We start from the raw sequence: 16547 nt of genomic DNA on the forward strand, positions 1-16547 counted from the left end.
GTTCTCCAAGCTGAATCTTTTCAAAATTTCTTGCTTTTTCAGCCATTTGTTGCCCCATGCCAACTATTTTTTGACCAGTAGCAGTCATCAAATTTGATGCCTGCTACAGTCTCTGTCTATCTATCTGTCTGTCATGCTGTTCTACTTGCATTTTTGTTCCTGGCAAATCTTTCTGATCAGTGACAGTGTTGTTCTGTCTCTCTTCCGTCACTGTGCTGCTCTGGCCTGAAACACATTTTAATAAGATTTCTTTAGCAAATTAATCATTTGTTTGAACCTTCAAACATATCTTTTTTCCCCCACGTTGTGAATTATGACTGATCAAGTAAATGCTCCCAGTTAGTTTGTTATCACGGTTTGTGTTGTATTACTAATGCTTTGATTTACTCATGTTAATTAATTGTTGACAAGGATCCACGCGTGTAAATCAGCTGCGGGGTGAAACGCTGCAGACGTGCATCGACTCTCACGATGGAAACACATGAAATACAGCTGTCTCAGGAGACGGCCGAGCGTTTGAGATGCTGTCGGGGTTTATATTTACTGCCCACGAGCTTCACAGACTCTGGGCTTTGTTCCTCTTGTTTCAGAAGAGTCCATCCGTCTTTTAAAGAAAAATTTAAAGCCATCTCCATCCTACCCGAGAGAGACGCATCAATCGATCAGACTGTATGTCAGTCCTGTGCTGTCCACAGAACCAGAGTCTCTTTCAACTTAAAGGCGTCAGAGAGCCCAGAGAATGAAGCTCTGACACTGGAAATCCTTCTTGATCAGTTGCTTTTTATTTCGAGAATTTACTTTGTTTAATCTGAATAAAATTTTGCTTCTCCAGTAAATGTATCTTGATTTTAAAATGTTCTTAATTTTGTGGAAGAGCATCATGTTTTGCAGTGTACATGTTTTTTCCCAGGATAGTGATCAGGCGTCTCTAAGCAGCAGTGAAGGAAAGATTGTGGAATAAACACATGGAGAGCAGGAGGAGATGAAGGCCGTTCTCTCAGACCTGATGTCGTTACGATGGCCGCTTCACAGCGAGTTAAACGGCACTCCGGGTAGATGGAGTTTTTAAAGTGGTGCCGATGATGTGAGGAATCAGACCTGAAGCGCATTAAACCATCCAGCCATTTCACACACCATAACACACACCGTCCTCGACTGAGAGAGCCACTATTTGTCCAGATATTAAGACAAAGAAGAGCAGAGAGAGAGGGAGGAGTGTTGACTTATGAGAACGATAGAGGACGAATCTCCTGAAAATACGTCCAGGTCACATTTCACCCCAAAACAAAAGAAAATATTATATTTTGCACAAAGAAAATGAAGGTTTTTTTAGGGCCAGTATGATTTTCATGACAATTAAACACATTTACTGACAAGTAATTCCCTGTATGCCCATGCATGTTTAAGGAGCTTAAATTCTCATTAGATTCTCATTGTTGTTGTACAATGTTTTGTTTATTTAAATCAGCATAAAGTAAGGGCAGAACAGCAACCGGGCATGATGTATAAATACTGTACTATCTGAAAAATACATCATTATTTTCATGACAATTAAAATCATTCTTGCTGCTGTATGCATCTGAATGTTTAAGGCGCTTAAATTTTCATTCTCAGTCATATTTCTCATTGTTACAGTACAATGTTTTGTTTATTGAAATCAGCATAAATTAATGGCAAATCCACAAATGCTACCAGTATGTATAAATACTTTACAGTTTGAATAATACATGACAATTAAGCACATTTAACGCTCAAATTTGCATTAGTGTTACGCAAAGAAAAATATCACAATGCAAAGCAAATCTTAATAGCTGTCAGTATTTTCTTCATGCAAAATAAAAGGTCTTATCTATGTTACTTTTGCTTTTGGGGTTGAAATGTGACCCAGACGTGTTTTTATGAGATTCCTCTGTGAATTCTCCGATCTGTTTCTCAATCTAACACTGAACACTCATCCTGACCTCGTTCCCGCTGAACGAGGGCGTCTGTGCTGGCTTTTGTTTGGAATAGAAATAGGTTATGAATTGCTATTGAAGATGTGTTCTCTGAAGCATCTTTTGAGGGCTCATTTTTCGTGTCTCTATGAGGGTTTGAATGGCTTTGGGAGGAACGTGCTTCGGCTCTCCGTCGTCTGATCTGACGTCTGGTGGATCTGTGGCTAAAGTTAATGAGTGCTAAACGTCTCTGGCTGACGGACAAGAACAGTGAAGTGTGGAGAGGCCAGATGACAGCCATAATGTCACTTACCACTCTAAAAGCCACGTCACATCCAGATCCTGCTGGACAAAACCAGCCTAAAGCGGTTAAACAGTCTCAGCCTGGTACAGGCTGGTTTTAGAGAGCTGTCAGGCACTAGACCAGACGAATCACCTTCAGTTCACTATTGTGCCACTAGTATTGCAAAATGGTGATCAACATGGATATTTGTATCACTCTCAAATTGAAAAGTGATTAACACAAGCTTTCACGAGTCGGCGAGTGCCGGCAGCAGCACGTACATGAGCCATAAATTGCTTTACGGTTGACTGAAAATCCATATCAGAAAAACATTGAGCAGTTAGTATCGTGAGAATGCTAACAAGCCCCTCCGGCTGTCTGCATTTCTCAGAGCGTGTTTTGCACATGAATGTCTTTAGGGGGTTATGTGATATTTTAGATGCTCAGTTTTGCAGTGCGGTCATTTGTAACGTGACTGTGCAAGGTTTCCGGTGTCATTCGCTTCCAGTTATTATAGCTGTGCAGAAACAGTTCAATATGCTGGTCATTTGTTAAAAATATAATTCATTTGGGGTTTATCAACGGCAATCTTTGGTCTTAATAATCTATTACTTGTTCCAGAGCAAAATGATTTGGGTTAAGGGGAAAAGTAACATTCATAACTAAAATATTTAGGCTATATTTAACTTAAATCCTGTGCTAGAGCGCTGCTTTTGTACATTTGACTGAATTGTTTGCTTGTGTTTATTTCCTGTTGTCTTTTATAATGGCTATTGTTGTTCATTTAAATATTATTGTTCAATAAATATTATTTTATACAAAGAAAATTACGTATATTTGGTATTGAGAAAGGGTCCGTCAATAGTATCAGTAAAAGTTACATTATTACACCATTAGATGGCAGTAAACACTGTCTTTATGAGTGAGTCAGAACGAGGAAGTTGTTTTAGCGCTGCGGGAAATCCCCTTAACTTTTAAAAGGACAAAGATATCGCTTTCCTCAGCGAGCATTCAAACTGATTTTTTATAATGGATATAATATTATGGACATCGACCTGAAGAATGAATGCTATATCAGATGCAGTCCCATTTGACGTCAAATAATATTCTTGAAAAATTTCACTCGGGTTTCAAGTCTCAACACAGCATGGAAACTGCACTTTTAAAAGTTGTAAATGATATTTTACTAGAAACGGATAAAGGGAATGCCGTGGCTCTGGTGCTACTAGACTTAAGCTCTGCATTTGATTTGGTTGACCACAAAATTTTGATTTCCAGGTTGGAGAGCTGTGTTGGACTACAGGGAAAGGTATTGAATTGGTTTCAATCTTTTTTAACTAACAGAAGCTTTTGTGTTTCTATTGGCCAACATAGTCCGTCCTCATGCCCACTTGCTTGTGGGGTGCCACAGGGCTCAATTCTTGCTCCAATTTTATTTTCTATATTTATGCTGCCAATGGGTGCTATCTTTGAGAAATCTGGAGTGTCATTCCACCTTTATGCGGACGATACTCAGCTGTATTTTCCCTTGCAGCATAAAAGTAAAGATTTTTTAGGACCTCTGTTGAATTGTCTAAACGAATTACAAATATGGTTAAAGCAGAATCTTTTAGTGTTAAACGAGAACAAAACCAAAATCATTCTGTTTGGTTCAAAGTCATATGAAGACTGTGCCCTTTATTTTGGTCATCTCTCTCACCTTACACCTCGTGCCAAAAATCTTGGTGTTCTTTTTGATTGCAACCTGGGTTTTGAGAAACAAATTAGCGCAGTGGTCAAATCATGTTTTTTTCCACTTACGGCGTTTATCAAAAATCAAATCTTTATTCTCTGTTAAACAGTTTGAACAGATTATTCACTTGTTTTGTTATGTTGTGTTTCGATGTTTTGTTGTCTCATATATTTTATTCTACCTGTATTGTACAGCACTTTGGATCAACCAGTAGTTGTGTGAAAGTGCTTTATAAATAAAGAAAGAAAGAAAGAAAGATATCAGATGCAGGTAATACACTTGTTTAGTCGATCTCTCTCTCATAATATCATAATACTCTACATAATACAACGAGTTTCAATGAAGCGACTCAATGTTCCTTCATTACTAGTTCTAAAGTGACGTTTTAGAATTAGTAACGGAGGCTTGTGCTCAACTGTTAAACTGTCAACTTGAGATTTGAAGTCAACTATAATTCTATAAATCAACTATAATTCTGCTCTCTAATCACTGGCATTGATAAAGCATGAAGCAGAAGCGTTTTGGGGTTTTTTGGCACTTTTGCATGAGGGTTTATGAAGGAGCGCTGACTCAAAACTCATCGGATCACTCCACTTGCGTTCCTGGAGCAGGTGTCGCCAATTTCTGCTGTTAAATTGCGCCGCTAATGTTCAGCGCAGGAATCTCATTAAGATGGAGGAATGTGATGGATTCTGGAAGCTTGTTGTCGGCATCCATCATCGCATTCTGGCGGTTCCCACGTCTTCAGAGAGAAACCTCACGGATGAGCGCGGATGCTATCAGCCCATCCTTCTGTCCCGTCTCACCTCCTGCCAGACCACTCTCTCTCTCTCTCTCTCTCTCTCTCTCTCTGTCTCGGTGTCTCTCTCTCGTCTGGAGGTCTGCCAGTTCAGCTCTGGATTTGGCGCCTTCAGCTACATTCATTTTTCCACATGATTTTGTTGCATTCAGATTCAGCAGCATCATGCTGTTACTGGTGCTAAAAAAAAAGTCATAACTACAGTATTTCCTGGAAAATAAGTTGCTCCGGGTCAAAATTACATTGCATTATTGCTCATAAGTAGCATCTGTGTAATTATATTTTATGTTATTTCAGCTTAATTTCATTTAACTTTAACGTTTTTATTAGTTTTAGCTTAAGTTACCGATAATAACTGTGGTTGGACATACTTATATATGCAGCTTTATATAAAGAGCATTTATTGTAAATGTTACATTTATTTAAAGATCATTTTCACCAGTAATGGACAGATGCATGAGTTATCATAATGTTTTCTCTGCTCACAGGTGGAAGTTTACCCAAACCGCAGGTGAAGACGGCATCATTAGGTCAAGCTGGAAAGGCCCGTTCGCCGTTACTGCCTGTTTCCGTGCCGACAGCTCCCGAAACCGCTGAAGATGGACAGAAACCAGCCGACGACCCGGCGAGTGTGAGTTACCTGCACACACAACACTGATCATATCAATCATGTCTGATATCCTGACTATTAGGCATTGACACAAATTTCACAATTTGATTCTGATTCACAAGCTTGCGATTCGATTCAGTTTTGATTTGATTCAATATTGATTCATTTTAGTTTAACTATGGAGTTTATGGTCATTGAATGGCTTTTCTGAGGTAAATGTGACGTTACTGTTTAAAAGCTGACGTCTTTCTGCAGTTAAAACACTGACTGAGCGATTACATGAGACATGATTCATTTCAGTACGTTGTTCTGTATCTTTGATGTTCATTCATGTTTATTTGGTGCTGTAACTAGTAGTAAAGAGGAAGAGATGATCGGTTCAACTAAGGCACTACAGCGACATTAAAGAGCCACAAAAACACATTTATTGACTGAATTTAGTGACAGAATTTGAAAGCTGAGACTTTGTTTCATTATTGTGTTTATTGGATGGCAGGAGCTACAAATAATGTTTAGTGAATTTAAATCAAATGAAAACAGCCAGACTAAAAGATCGATTCTTGGGATTTAAGAATCAATATCAGTTAATCAAAATAAAATCGATTAAAATCGAGAAACTGAAATCTTCATCCTAGCCCTACTAATCAAATCCACAGGCTTTCAGTCTCTTTAGAGTATTTTGGAGTCGTTTTGAAACAGCCTTAAGCTGAAAGCTTTAATAACGGTTTCTCACTAACGAGAATCATTTCATTTAAACCTCAAGCAACAACTTGACTCGCTTTCCTTCTCTGAAAGAATGATTGATGGATCTGTGATTCAAAAACGAATCCCTGCCTCTGCCTCAACGCGTCTAATCATTAATATTTCGTGAGCATTTGTAGCAAACGTTGCGTCTTCATTGTGAATCATTGAAGAGGCAGATAAGACTGCAGACTATTGATGTGACAGTAGCAAGAGAAAGTCTGTGAGTTTGTGTTTGGGGGTTGATTTGGCCTCAGACGACTCTGATTTTATCGTTTATGAGGACAGAGAGAGAGTGAGAGTCGGGCGAGCACATACACGGAAAGGTCAGGAGACTTTATCCATCGGACACATATCTGTTTAATTGGAATGGCCTTTTCCCATCAGAGATGAAGCAAATAAACAAACTGACACACAGACTGGACACTTCATGACGCGATATAGTGTGAGCTGAGCCAGAGATTTGACCGTTAATACCGTATTTGTGTGAGCAGGACCGCTGGACGGGATTTACACGTGAACGCGACAAGTGCATTTCCCGGTTTTATTAAATCAGGGATTCCCGAGCTTTTTTTTTTAGCTATAGGATAATAATTCATATAACTTTGAAAAAAGTGTGAGCCAAAATAATAAAATATCCTGTGTATTTGAATATAGAAATATGAAATGACGGGGAAAAATTTAATTATATTTTTTAAATAGTTCTATGAAATTAAAATCGCCAGTAGGTGTCGACAAGTCCCTGTCTTGATGAGTCACTGTCCTGATCAATCCTAGAACCAATTCATCCAAAACGACTTATTCATTCAGGAACGAATCAAGTGACTTGACTTTATGAATAGGTCATTGAATCATTCGCTCAACCAGTTCTTTCAAAGCGCGTATTCATTCAGGAAAGAAACGCCACTGTGTTCTGCTGCTGTCTTTGTTTGGAACTATTTTCGTTGGCAAGATAAAGCAAAAACAGACAATATTGTGTCTAAAACGCAAGTAATATTTACTTGTTTATTGAACTGTTGTATAAAGTCATTATCACATTTGCAATTGTGCTGATATTCGGGAAAACCGCATTCTTGCTTGTGTGATATTGCTGAACTATAAGTATAAAAATAAATAGGAAAACTCATTCAGAGGCATTTTTTGGCACCTATATCTTGAATTTCAGGGGCATTTTTATCCATTTTGTTGTCATTTTTGCCCCAAGCCACTGTTAGTTTCGACCCTGCTTACATTGATCCAGTGATCCACACTCATGGGTCTATACATAGGTGATAGTATGGATTTTTGAGGGTTGTATGGGTGTGCATGAAGCGTCGGGCCCCGAAAGTTAATGCTCCAGGGCCTCAGATTGTGTTAATGCGGCCCTGAATATTTTTATTCATATTCTGAATAGGTAAATCATGAATTCTGTTGTTCATTTCAACACAACACAATCCATACTACATTTTGTTTTTGCTGCATGTGTCTAGTTTCAGATTTGAGCTGTCAGTGCATTTAAAGTGAACAATATTTTCCTGCCGTCATCCCGATGTGAACCATCTCTGAGGTCGTGACCTTTTGCGCACTCACAATGGGATTTCTGAACGCGCCGCTAGTGCGGCGGACAATAGATCCGCTAACAGCCGCGTGATTGATGCTTTCATAGAGGTTCGTGCCAGTTTTATACGGGCCGTTTGAGTGGACAAAGGTTAGAGATGAAGCTCAAAGCACTCCGGTCCGTTCATAGATAACCAATAAACAGCATCAATAACAGCGCTCGGATATTGATGCAATAACCACACTAATTGTTTGTGATGGATCTGAAGGTCAGGTGCTAATGCATGTGCTCATAAAGCGCTTCAAGTTTTCAATATCACAGTGACCTTTCCAAACCTGTTCGCTCTGAACCATGTTAAAAGTTTCTTTGTTTTGGGTGAATCTCAGGAGACAGTAAAGATGCGTTTACACCGGCACATAAAATCCGATTTCATACTCTCATCTGCCTTAAGCCTTGTAAAGTGTAAACGCAGCCTTAGGGCGGTTTTTGCTGTTAAAAATGTGAGACGCAGGTCAGTAGAACAATAAAAGCACAAGGTCTAGAGACAGGGTTTTTATAAAAATTGAACTTTTAACTTGATCTCGGGTGACGGAGCTGAACATGATCTTCTGCTCTGGTTGCAGGTGTACGAGCAGGACGATCTGAGCGAGCAGATGGCGAGTCTGGAGGGTCTGATGAAGCAGCTCAATGCCATCACAGGTTCAGCCTTTTAACACACGCTCACACATCCGCAGGGGAACAGACACCTGGAGCGAGGAAGCTCCAGACCGCTTTTATCCTCTCAGTCACCCGCTCATCCACAGAAACCCCTGAAACGGGATTCAAAAAGGGAAAATGACTTCAAACCGAACCTCTCACGGACCCTCACTGGGAAAGCGTCTCTTTTCTAACATTGTCTGAGATTTTATACTTGTTTACTTTCACGGCCGTCTCCAGCTCACGCTGAACGCAGACGTTTGCTCTCCGGATCCATCCAGGATTCATGAGTTTAATCTGCTAATGGAAACCCTTCTCTGATGGGATTATTAGTGAGGACCTTTTCCAAACCCCGACTGACGTCACAATGTCTTGGAGTTGCCAAAACGTATAACTTCTGAACCCTTCGTCGACATCTTGCCAATCTATTGCTGCCAAAATCCTTTCCTAAGGAATTATATATTCATACTGAAATGAGTTTGTTTCAGCGGAGTTTATAAGGATGAGAAAATCGAACTGATTTTGTTGCGTATACTCGTTTTGTTTGTAGTTGCGTCTCTTTGTGAATCTCTTGGTTTATTATCTCTGTTTATTATTTTAATGTCAAATGTGCAGCTGCTCTTGAGGACTGTAAACTGTTTTTCATTTCTCGTTGTGTGTTTTTGTCTCCATCAGTTTCAATGCAGGTAAATGAATCCGTGTTTCACAAACGCAGACGAGTGAATTAATTGGTCAAATAATGCTAATGTGACGAGTTTGAGAGGTTTGATGTGTCAATCAATTCAACACAGAGATGCACTGCTTTTCATTTCTCTCTTTTTTATTTGCGTTCAAATGTTTTGTTACGTGTGGAAGCGCAAAAGAGACTTTTTTATGTGCCTATATCTATATTTTTGTTTCTTTTTGGTCACTTTATTTATTTACTATGTGCTTATTTGCGCTGATCTGAAGCTGCGAGACAAAAGAAGAAAGATGAATGCAGTCGCAGGACAAAAGGAAGTGAGTGCGCGTCCCGATATTTGATATTTTTCTGGTACGTGTGTACGTTACCGTACAGACCCCTGTAGCGACACAAGGACAAACGCTGTTTTTTACTGTACAGTTGCACCGAGCCATTGATGGACTGACGTCTTGGACTCGGGATGGGGCGGGCGTTGGGTTTCTACCGATATATTTAATATATGATTTAGAGTGTTCCTTTCACGGTGATTTATGAACACAATGTGATTAATTCTAGAGCTTTTATTTACCCATTGGGAGAATAAAAGAATTCATAGAGGAATTCTGGGACGGACTTTCACTGTGTTTTTCAACGTGAAGATTGGAAGATATTTTTGCGTCAGCATCATAAAACTCCTTTGGTTGTCTAATGTTTTTTGTGCGTCATGATAAATGTGATCGATGACATTCCTGGATTTTTCCATAATGTTCCGTCTGAAATCCAGCAACATTTTTTATTCAGAAGCATAAACTCCATCATTCCCTCATAGCCTGTTCACTGCAAAAAAACCTGATGTTCTTCCTCAGTATTTGTGTGTTTGTTTTCCAGTAAAAAATATCTAAACATCCTTAAATCAAGATATATTTACTGGAGAAGCAAAATGACTGAGGATATTAAGAAATAAGTGAAGTGATTACTGAAAAAGTATCAAAATGAAGTGAGCTTGTGCTTGAAACGAGAACAAATATCTGCCAATGGAGTCAGAAAAATAATCTTAATTCAAAGGGAAAACAAGTTTATTTTTCTGACCCCATTGGCAGATATTTGTTCTTGTTTTAGGCATAAACCTTATTCATTTTGACAAATTTTCCATTAATCAAGTCTTAATATCTTCAGTCATTTTGTTTCTCCAGTAAATGTATCTTGATTTAAGAACGTTTAGATATTTGTGCTGGAAAACAAGACAGAAACACTGAGGAAGAACATGATTTTTTGCAGTGTTCATCTTTCTCACAGAGAAGAGTTGCAATTCCTGCTTTAATGGACCAGTTCACCTGAAAGTATGACGTTCCAAACCAATGAAAAACTCAAGAATCTTCTCGCAGCTCTTTTCCAAACTGCATCTGTTCACAATGATCACGACTGTTAAGCTCCAAAAATGACCATAAAGCACCTCTGAAGTCTCATAACAGCAGTTCATATGACTTGAGCACTATATTTCATGTCTTCTGGGTAGTTTATGATTTTAATGACCTAAATTTGAGTCTGTTCCTCATGCAGAGTATCATATGACTTCAGAGGTCCAGCCACCTTGATTTCTATAATGCTTTATAGCTTCACACTGCAGAAAATGATGTTCTTCAAAATGAAGTGAGTTTGTGCTTAAAACAAGAACAAATATCTGCCAATGGAGTCAGAAAAATAATATTGTTTCCCTTCAAATGAAGTTTATTTTCCATATATAGTCATATGATCTACTGTTATGACACTGTACATCTGGGTTTGAACAACAAGATGACAGAAAGTTAATTTTCCAGTGAACTCTTCCTGTAATTCGGGGCTGATGGGATTGATTAATGATGACCTGATCTCTGAAAGGTTAATTGAAACACCTTCATAGAGTGACTAATTAGCCGTGTTAATTATAGAATCAGAAGGCAATGGTTGAGGAACATCAGCAGCCGTGAAAATATGAGAGGAGGAATCATTCTTATGTGTATTTTACTTCATCCTTAAATTGTCCAATTTTAGCGTTGTTAACCAAATTAGAGTAGTGATTGAGATTGAATCTGGTTTTCCGTGGGAAGGGCGGGAGCCGCTGCCGAACCCTTCAGAGTCGAACCCCTCCGGCTCTTTCTACCCATGACGTTGTATACAATTACTGGTTTTGTAATGCACTGTAGAACAGTCCAATGTTCCTTTTTATATAGAAATGTTATTTGAATGGTGCATTCTTTTTGTTTGATAAATAAAGCCTTTGATAATAAACTGAGTTTGTGTTTGATTCTGTTCGCACACCACAGAACTTCATCAGGTAACATGATCCATGATCCAACATGGTTTACACTAAATCTGATTGACATAACATAGATACATAGATGTGCATGAATAAATAAGCTGATATGATGTGGATGAAGTTAATTTACCTGCAAACAGTAAAAGCAGGGTAACATCTTTTTGAAGAAGTCTGAGAGGTTTCTGTCCCTCCATAGAGATCCAACGCAGCTACCACTGCAAGGTCCAGAAAGGTAGGAATGACATCATTAAAGTACTTAAACTCAATTTTATGAAGCGACGTGAGTGCTTTGTTTGTGCAAAAAAACATAATTTACCACTTTACTTACAAAAATATTGATCTACAACACACGTTCACGAGACCTTCATGATGCATGTGTGTTGTGTTCAGACTCGTGTCAACTCAACACACATGCGCGAGCTTTCGTGAGTGCATCACGACACGTGTGTTGTGTTCAGACTCGCGCGTCGACCCAACGCACATGCGCGAGTGTTCGTGAGAGCATCACGACGCATGCGTGTTGTGTTCAGACTCGTGTCAACTCAACACACATGCACGAGTGTTCATAAGAGCATCACGACACGTGTTGTGTTCAGGCTCACGTATCAACTCAACGCACATGCGTGAGTGTTCGCGAGAGCATCACGACACATGCGTGTTGTGTTCAGACTTGTGTCAACTCAACACACATGCGCGAGCTTTCGTGAGTGCATCACGACACATGTGTGTTGTGTTTAGACTCGCGCGTCGACCCAACGCACATGCGTGAGTGTTCGCGAGAGCATCATGATGCATGCGTGTTGTGTTCAGACTCGTGTCAACTCAACACACATGCGCGAGTGTTCGCGAGAGCATCATGATGCATGCGTGTTGTGTTCAGACTCGTGTCAACTCAACACACATGCGCGAGTGTTCGCGAGAGCATCATGATGCATGCGTGTTGTGTTCAGACTCGTGTCAACTCAACACACATGCGCGAGTGTTCGCGAGAGCATCATGACGCATGCGTGTTGTGTTCAGACTCGTGTCAACTCAACACACATGCACGAGCTTTCGCGAGAGCATCACGACGCATGCGTTTTGTGTTCACGCGAGAGCTGGCATAGTTGCATAAACACACCTTGGATAATATTATTTTGTTAATAAGGTGGAAATTTATGTGTTTTTTGCACAAGCAAAGCAATTGCGTTGCTTCATAAAATTGAGTTTAAGCCACTGGAGTCACATGGAGTACTTTAATGATGTCTTTACTACCTTTGCAGTGGTAGTTGCGTTGAATCTCTATGGAGAGACAGAAACCTCTCAGACTTCTTCAAAAAATGTCTTAATTTGTGTTCTGAAGATGAACGAAGGTCTTATGGAGGTGGAACGACACGAGGGTAAGTAATAAATGGCAGAACTTTCATTTTTGAGTGAACTAACCCTTTACTATGAAGATTTTTAATAATGTTGGTTTTAAAGGTGTCTGAGTTGATCTGGAGTGATTCTGAGCAGCTCAGAACTGAAGTGAATCCAGCAAACCGTCAGTGATGATCACAGCCTCATGTACGGTCAGTAGGTTCAGTATTCAGCTGACACATGAAGCTGGATGAATCAAACACACGCACACTTCAGATTAGGCTGCAGTCAGAGATGAGTCCTGTGTCCAGCTCCGAGAACAGCCCGCAGCGCTCGCTGCAGCGCGGCACACAGCAGATGTCTTGTAAATGGCTGTGATTAATGGAGGTCGCGTGTGACATATGCTTCAGCAGATGCCTCACATGACAGGAGAAGATTTCACCAGTGTAAAGACACTATGACCATCAGACCCCTGTCCTGCAGGACCTGAACACAATGGCTCTGATCCAGAACCAGGTGAGCCGCTTCAACATGAGACATTACATCAGATATTATTATCAGACACTGAGTTAGGACAAAACACTACAGGCAAAAGCATTGTTTTTCATGCGCTGGTCAGTTTTGAGGTGTATTTTGCTTTCATTACATGTCTTCTTTCAGACTATTGTAAAGAAAACATCCAAAATACACATTTGAGTGTTAATTTTATTGCACTTTGTCTGGTGTATCAACATGTTCTCTGTTGCAGAGAAAGTAACTGGTGAAGAATTTGACGTTCCTCTTAAAGTTCTGATATGTGTGAAAGTTTGTGATGAATCTGACCCAGAATCAGCAGGTGGTTTTATTAAAACTTTCACACTGAAAACATTTATTTCACACTTTTGATGCCAGATATCAGATTCCACTGCAGGAATGATCTCAACACAGAAAGGAAACCTAAAAAGCAGTGTAAGGAACTCGTCGTTCAACAGAAGCTCCTGCTGGAGACGTTTGAGTCTTCAGGTTTATTCTCAGAGCAAATCAACTCTTTCTTACAATGAGCTTCGGGAAGCAGCTGTTTTCTGATCCTCTTAGTTGAAAGTGAATGTGCGTCAGATCCAGCGTCGTCTTACATGCCTCGCCGATACCTTTCAGTAATTTACTGCCAACAAAAGCCGCAGCGCTGCACCGGTGGGCCGACAGAGGCGTAAGCTACTTACAGCTGTGTTTGTGTGATGTGTATCAGCTTCGGCCCGATGTTTGTGTCGCACCTGAACAAAGCGCTGATGGAGCCGCAAGCTTGGCTTTGTTGTGCTGCTGCTCCTGGATCCATATTAAAGAGCGAATCAGGAATCTCCTGTGATTCACTAAAATACCTGTAATGAGTCACTCCAGCTGCAGCAGAGGCTGAACAACCACTGAAAATAACTGAACAAGTCTCATGATAATAGCGCTGATTACAATTAATCTTCAGAATGAATGAATAATGTTTATATTTGAAGATAACGTGAGTGATGTTTGTGCCAGTGTTCTTGAGCATTATTTATAAATTATTATAGAACAAATTCATATTTTGAATGAGATTTTATTTTATTTACTTTCACATAATTTTACATAGTAATTTTAGTAAATGTTTTTTAATATATATTTATATTTAGCTTTATAATATTATAGTCATTTTAGTACTTCAGCTTCAACTTATTTTAATTCAGTTAGTTGCCAAGGCAACATTTCTTATTTTCATTGTCATTTCATTTGTTTATATTTCTAATTAGCTTTCATTTATATTAGTTCAGTTTTAGTTGTAGTAATTTTAGTACTTCAACTTCAACTTTTTTTTATTTATATATACTCATATTTTATTTCAGCTTTATTTTAATTCAAATAAAATGATTTTTACTAGTTTTGCAACAACACTGGTTTGTGCTTGAACAACTTACCATCACAATGCTGCAGACTCGTGGGTGATTGCTAGGCTGTTGCTAGGTGGTTGCTAAGGCATCATGAGGATGTTGCTTGGTGGTTGCTAAGGCGTTGTGAGGGTGTTGCTCAGTGGTTGCTAAGGCGTTGTAAGGGTGTTTTTAGGTGGTTGCTAAGGCGTCATGAGGCTGTTGCTAAGGCCTTGTGAGGGTGTTGTTAGGTGGTTGCTAGGGCGTCGTAAAGGTGTTGCTTGTCGGTTGCTAGGGCATCGTGAGGCTGTTGCTCGGTGGTTGCTAAGGCATTGCGAGGTTGTTGCTCGGTGGTTGCTAGGGCGTCGTAAAGGTGTTGCTTGTTGGTTGCTAGGGCATCGTGAGGGTGTTGCTCGGTTGTTGCTAAGGCGTTGTGTGGGTGTTGCTTGGTGGTTGCTAAGGCCTTGTGAGGGTGTTGTTAGGTGGTTGCTAAGGCCTTGTGAGGGTGTTGTTAGGTGGTTGCTAGGGCGTTGTAAGGGTGTTGCTTGGTGGTTGCTAGGGCATCATGAGGGTGTTGCTCGGTTGTTGCTAAGGTGTTACAAGGGTGTTGCTCGTTGGTTGCTAAGGCGCTGTGTGGGTGTTGCTTGGTGGTTGCTAAGGTGTCGTGAGGGTTTTGCTCGGTGGTGGCTAAGGCGTTGTGAGGTTGTTGCTCGGTGGTTGCTAGGGTGTCGTAAGGGTGTTGCTTGTTGGTTGCTAGGGCATCATGAGGGTGTTGCTCGGTTGTTGCTAAGGCGTTGTGCGAGTGTTGCTTGGTGGTTGCTAAGGCATTGTGAGGGTGTTGCTCAGTGGTTGCTAAGGCCTTGTGAGGGTGTTGTTAGGTGGTTGCTAAGGCATCATGAGGCTGTTGCTCAGTTGTTGCTAAGGCGTTGTGTGGGTGTTGCTTGGTGGTTGCTAAGGCGTTGTGAGGGTGTTGCTCGGTGGTTGCTAAGGCCTTGTGAGGGTGTTGTTAGGTGGTTGCTAAGGCGTCATGAGGCTGTTGCTCGGTGGTTGCTAAGGCGTTGCGAGGTTGTTGCTCGGTGGTTGCTAGGGCGTCGTAAGGGTGTTGCTTGTTGGTTGCTAGGGCATAATGAGGGTGTTGCTCGGTTGTTGCTAAGGCGTTGTGCGAGTGTTGCTTGGTGGTTGCTAAGGCGTTGTGAGGGTGTTGCTCAGTGGTTGCTAAGGCCTTGTGAGGGTGTTGTTAGGTGGTTGCTAAGGCGTTGCGAGGTTGTTGCGAGGTGGTTGCTAGGGCGTTGTAAGGGTGTTGCTTGGTGGTTGCTAGGGCATCATGAGGGTGTTGCTCGGTTGTTGCTAAGGTGTTACAAGGGTGTTGCTCGTTGGTTGCTAAGGCGCTGTGTGGGTGTTGCTTGGTGGTTGCTAAGGTGTCGTGAGGGTTTTGCTCGGTGGTGGCTAAGGCGTTGTGAGGTTGTTGCTCGGTGGTTGCTAGGGTGTCGTAAGGGTGTTGCTTGTTGGTTGCTAGGGCATCATGAGGGTGTTGCTCGGTTGTTGCTAAGGCGTTGTGCGAGTGTTGCTTGGTGGTTGCTAAGGCATTGTGAGGGTGTTGCTCAGTGGTTGCTAAGGCCTTGTGAGGGTGTTGTTAGGTGGTTGCTAAGGCATCATGAGGCTGTTGCTCAGTTGTTGCTAAGGCGTTGTGTGGGTGTTGCTTGGTGGTTGCTAAGGCGTTGTGAGGGTGTTGCTCGGTGGTTGCTAAGGCCTTGTGAGGGTGTTGTTAGGTGGTTGCTAAGGCGTCATGAGGCTGTTGCTCGGTGGTTGCTAAGGCGTTGCGAGGTTGTTGCTCGGTGGTTGCTAGGGCGTCGTAAGGGTGTTGCTTGTTGGTTGCTAGGGCATAATGAGGGTGTTGCTCGGTTGTTGCTAAGGCGTTGTGCGAGTGTTGCTTGGTGGTTGCTAAGGCGTTGTGAGGGTGTTGCTCAGTGGTTGCTAAGGCCTTGTGAGGGTGTTGTTAGGTGGTTGCTAAGGCATCATGAGGCTGTTGCTCGGTGGTTGCTAAGGCGTCGT

The 16547-nt window shown here is 41.1% G+C and overlaps 1 protein-coding gene across 1 annotated transcript in view; it reads left to right on the forward strand.

The window, feature by feature from the left end:
* The window catches only part of dcc (DCC netrin 1 receptor), a 155463-nt gene extending 144202 nt beyond the window's left edge, over positions 1-11261 (forward strand). Inside the window, 2 exon segments of the mRNA XM_051893077.1 lie at positions 5237-5379; positions 8260-11261. Of these exon segments, the coding sequence (XP_051749037.1) occupies positions 5237-5379; positions 8260-8349 (233 nt within the window). The 3' untranslated portion in view covers positions 8350-11261.
* The last annotated feature ends 5286 nt before the right edge of the window (positions 11262-16547 follow it).

Source organism: Ctenopharyngodon idella, chromosome 5 (genome assembly GCF_019924925.1).
Source record: "Ctenopharyngodon idella isolate HZGC_01 chromosome 5, HZGC01, whole genome shotgun sequence".
Lineage (NCBI taxonomy): Eukaryota > Metazoa > Chordata > Actinopteri > Cypriniformes > Xenocyprididae > Ctenopharyngodon > Ctenopharyngodon idella.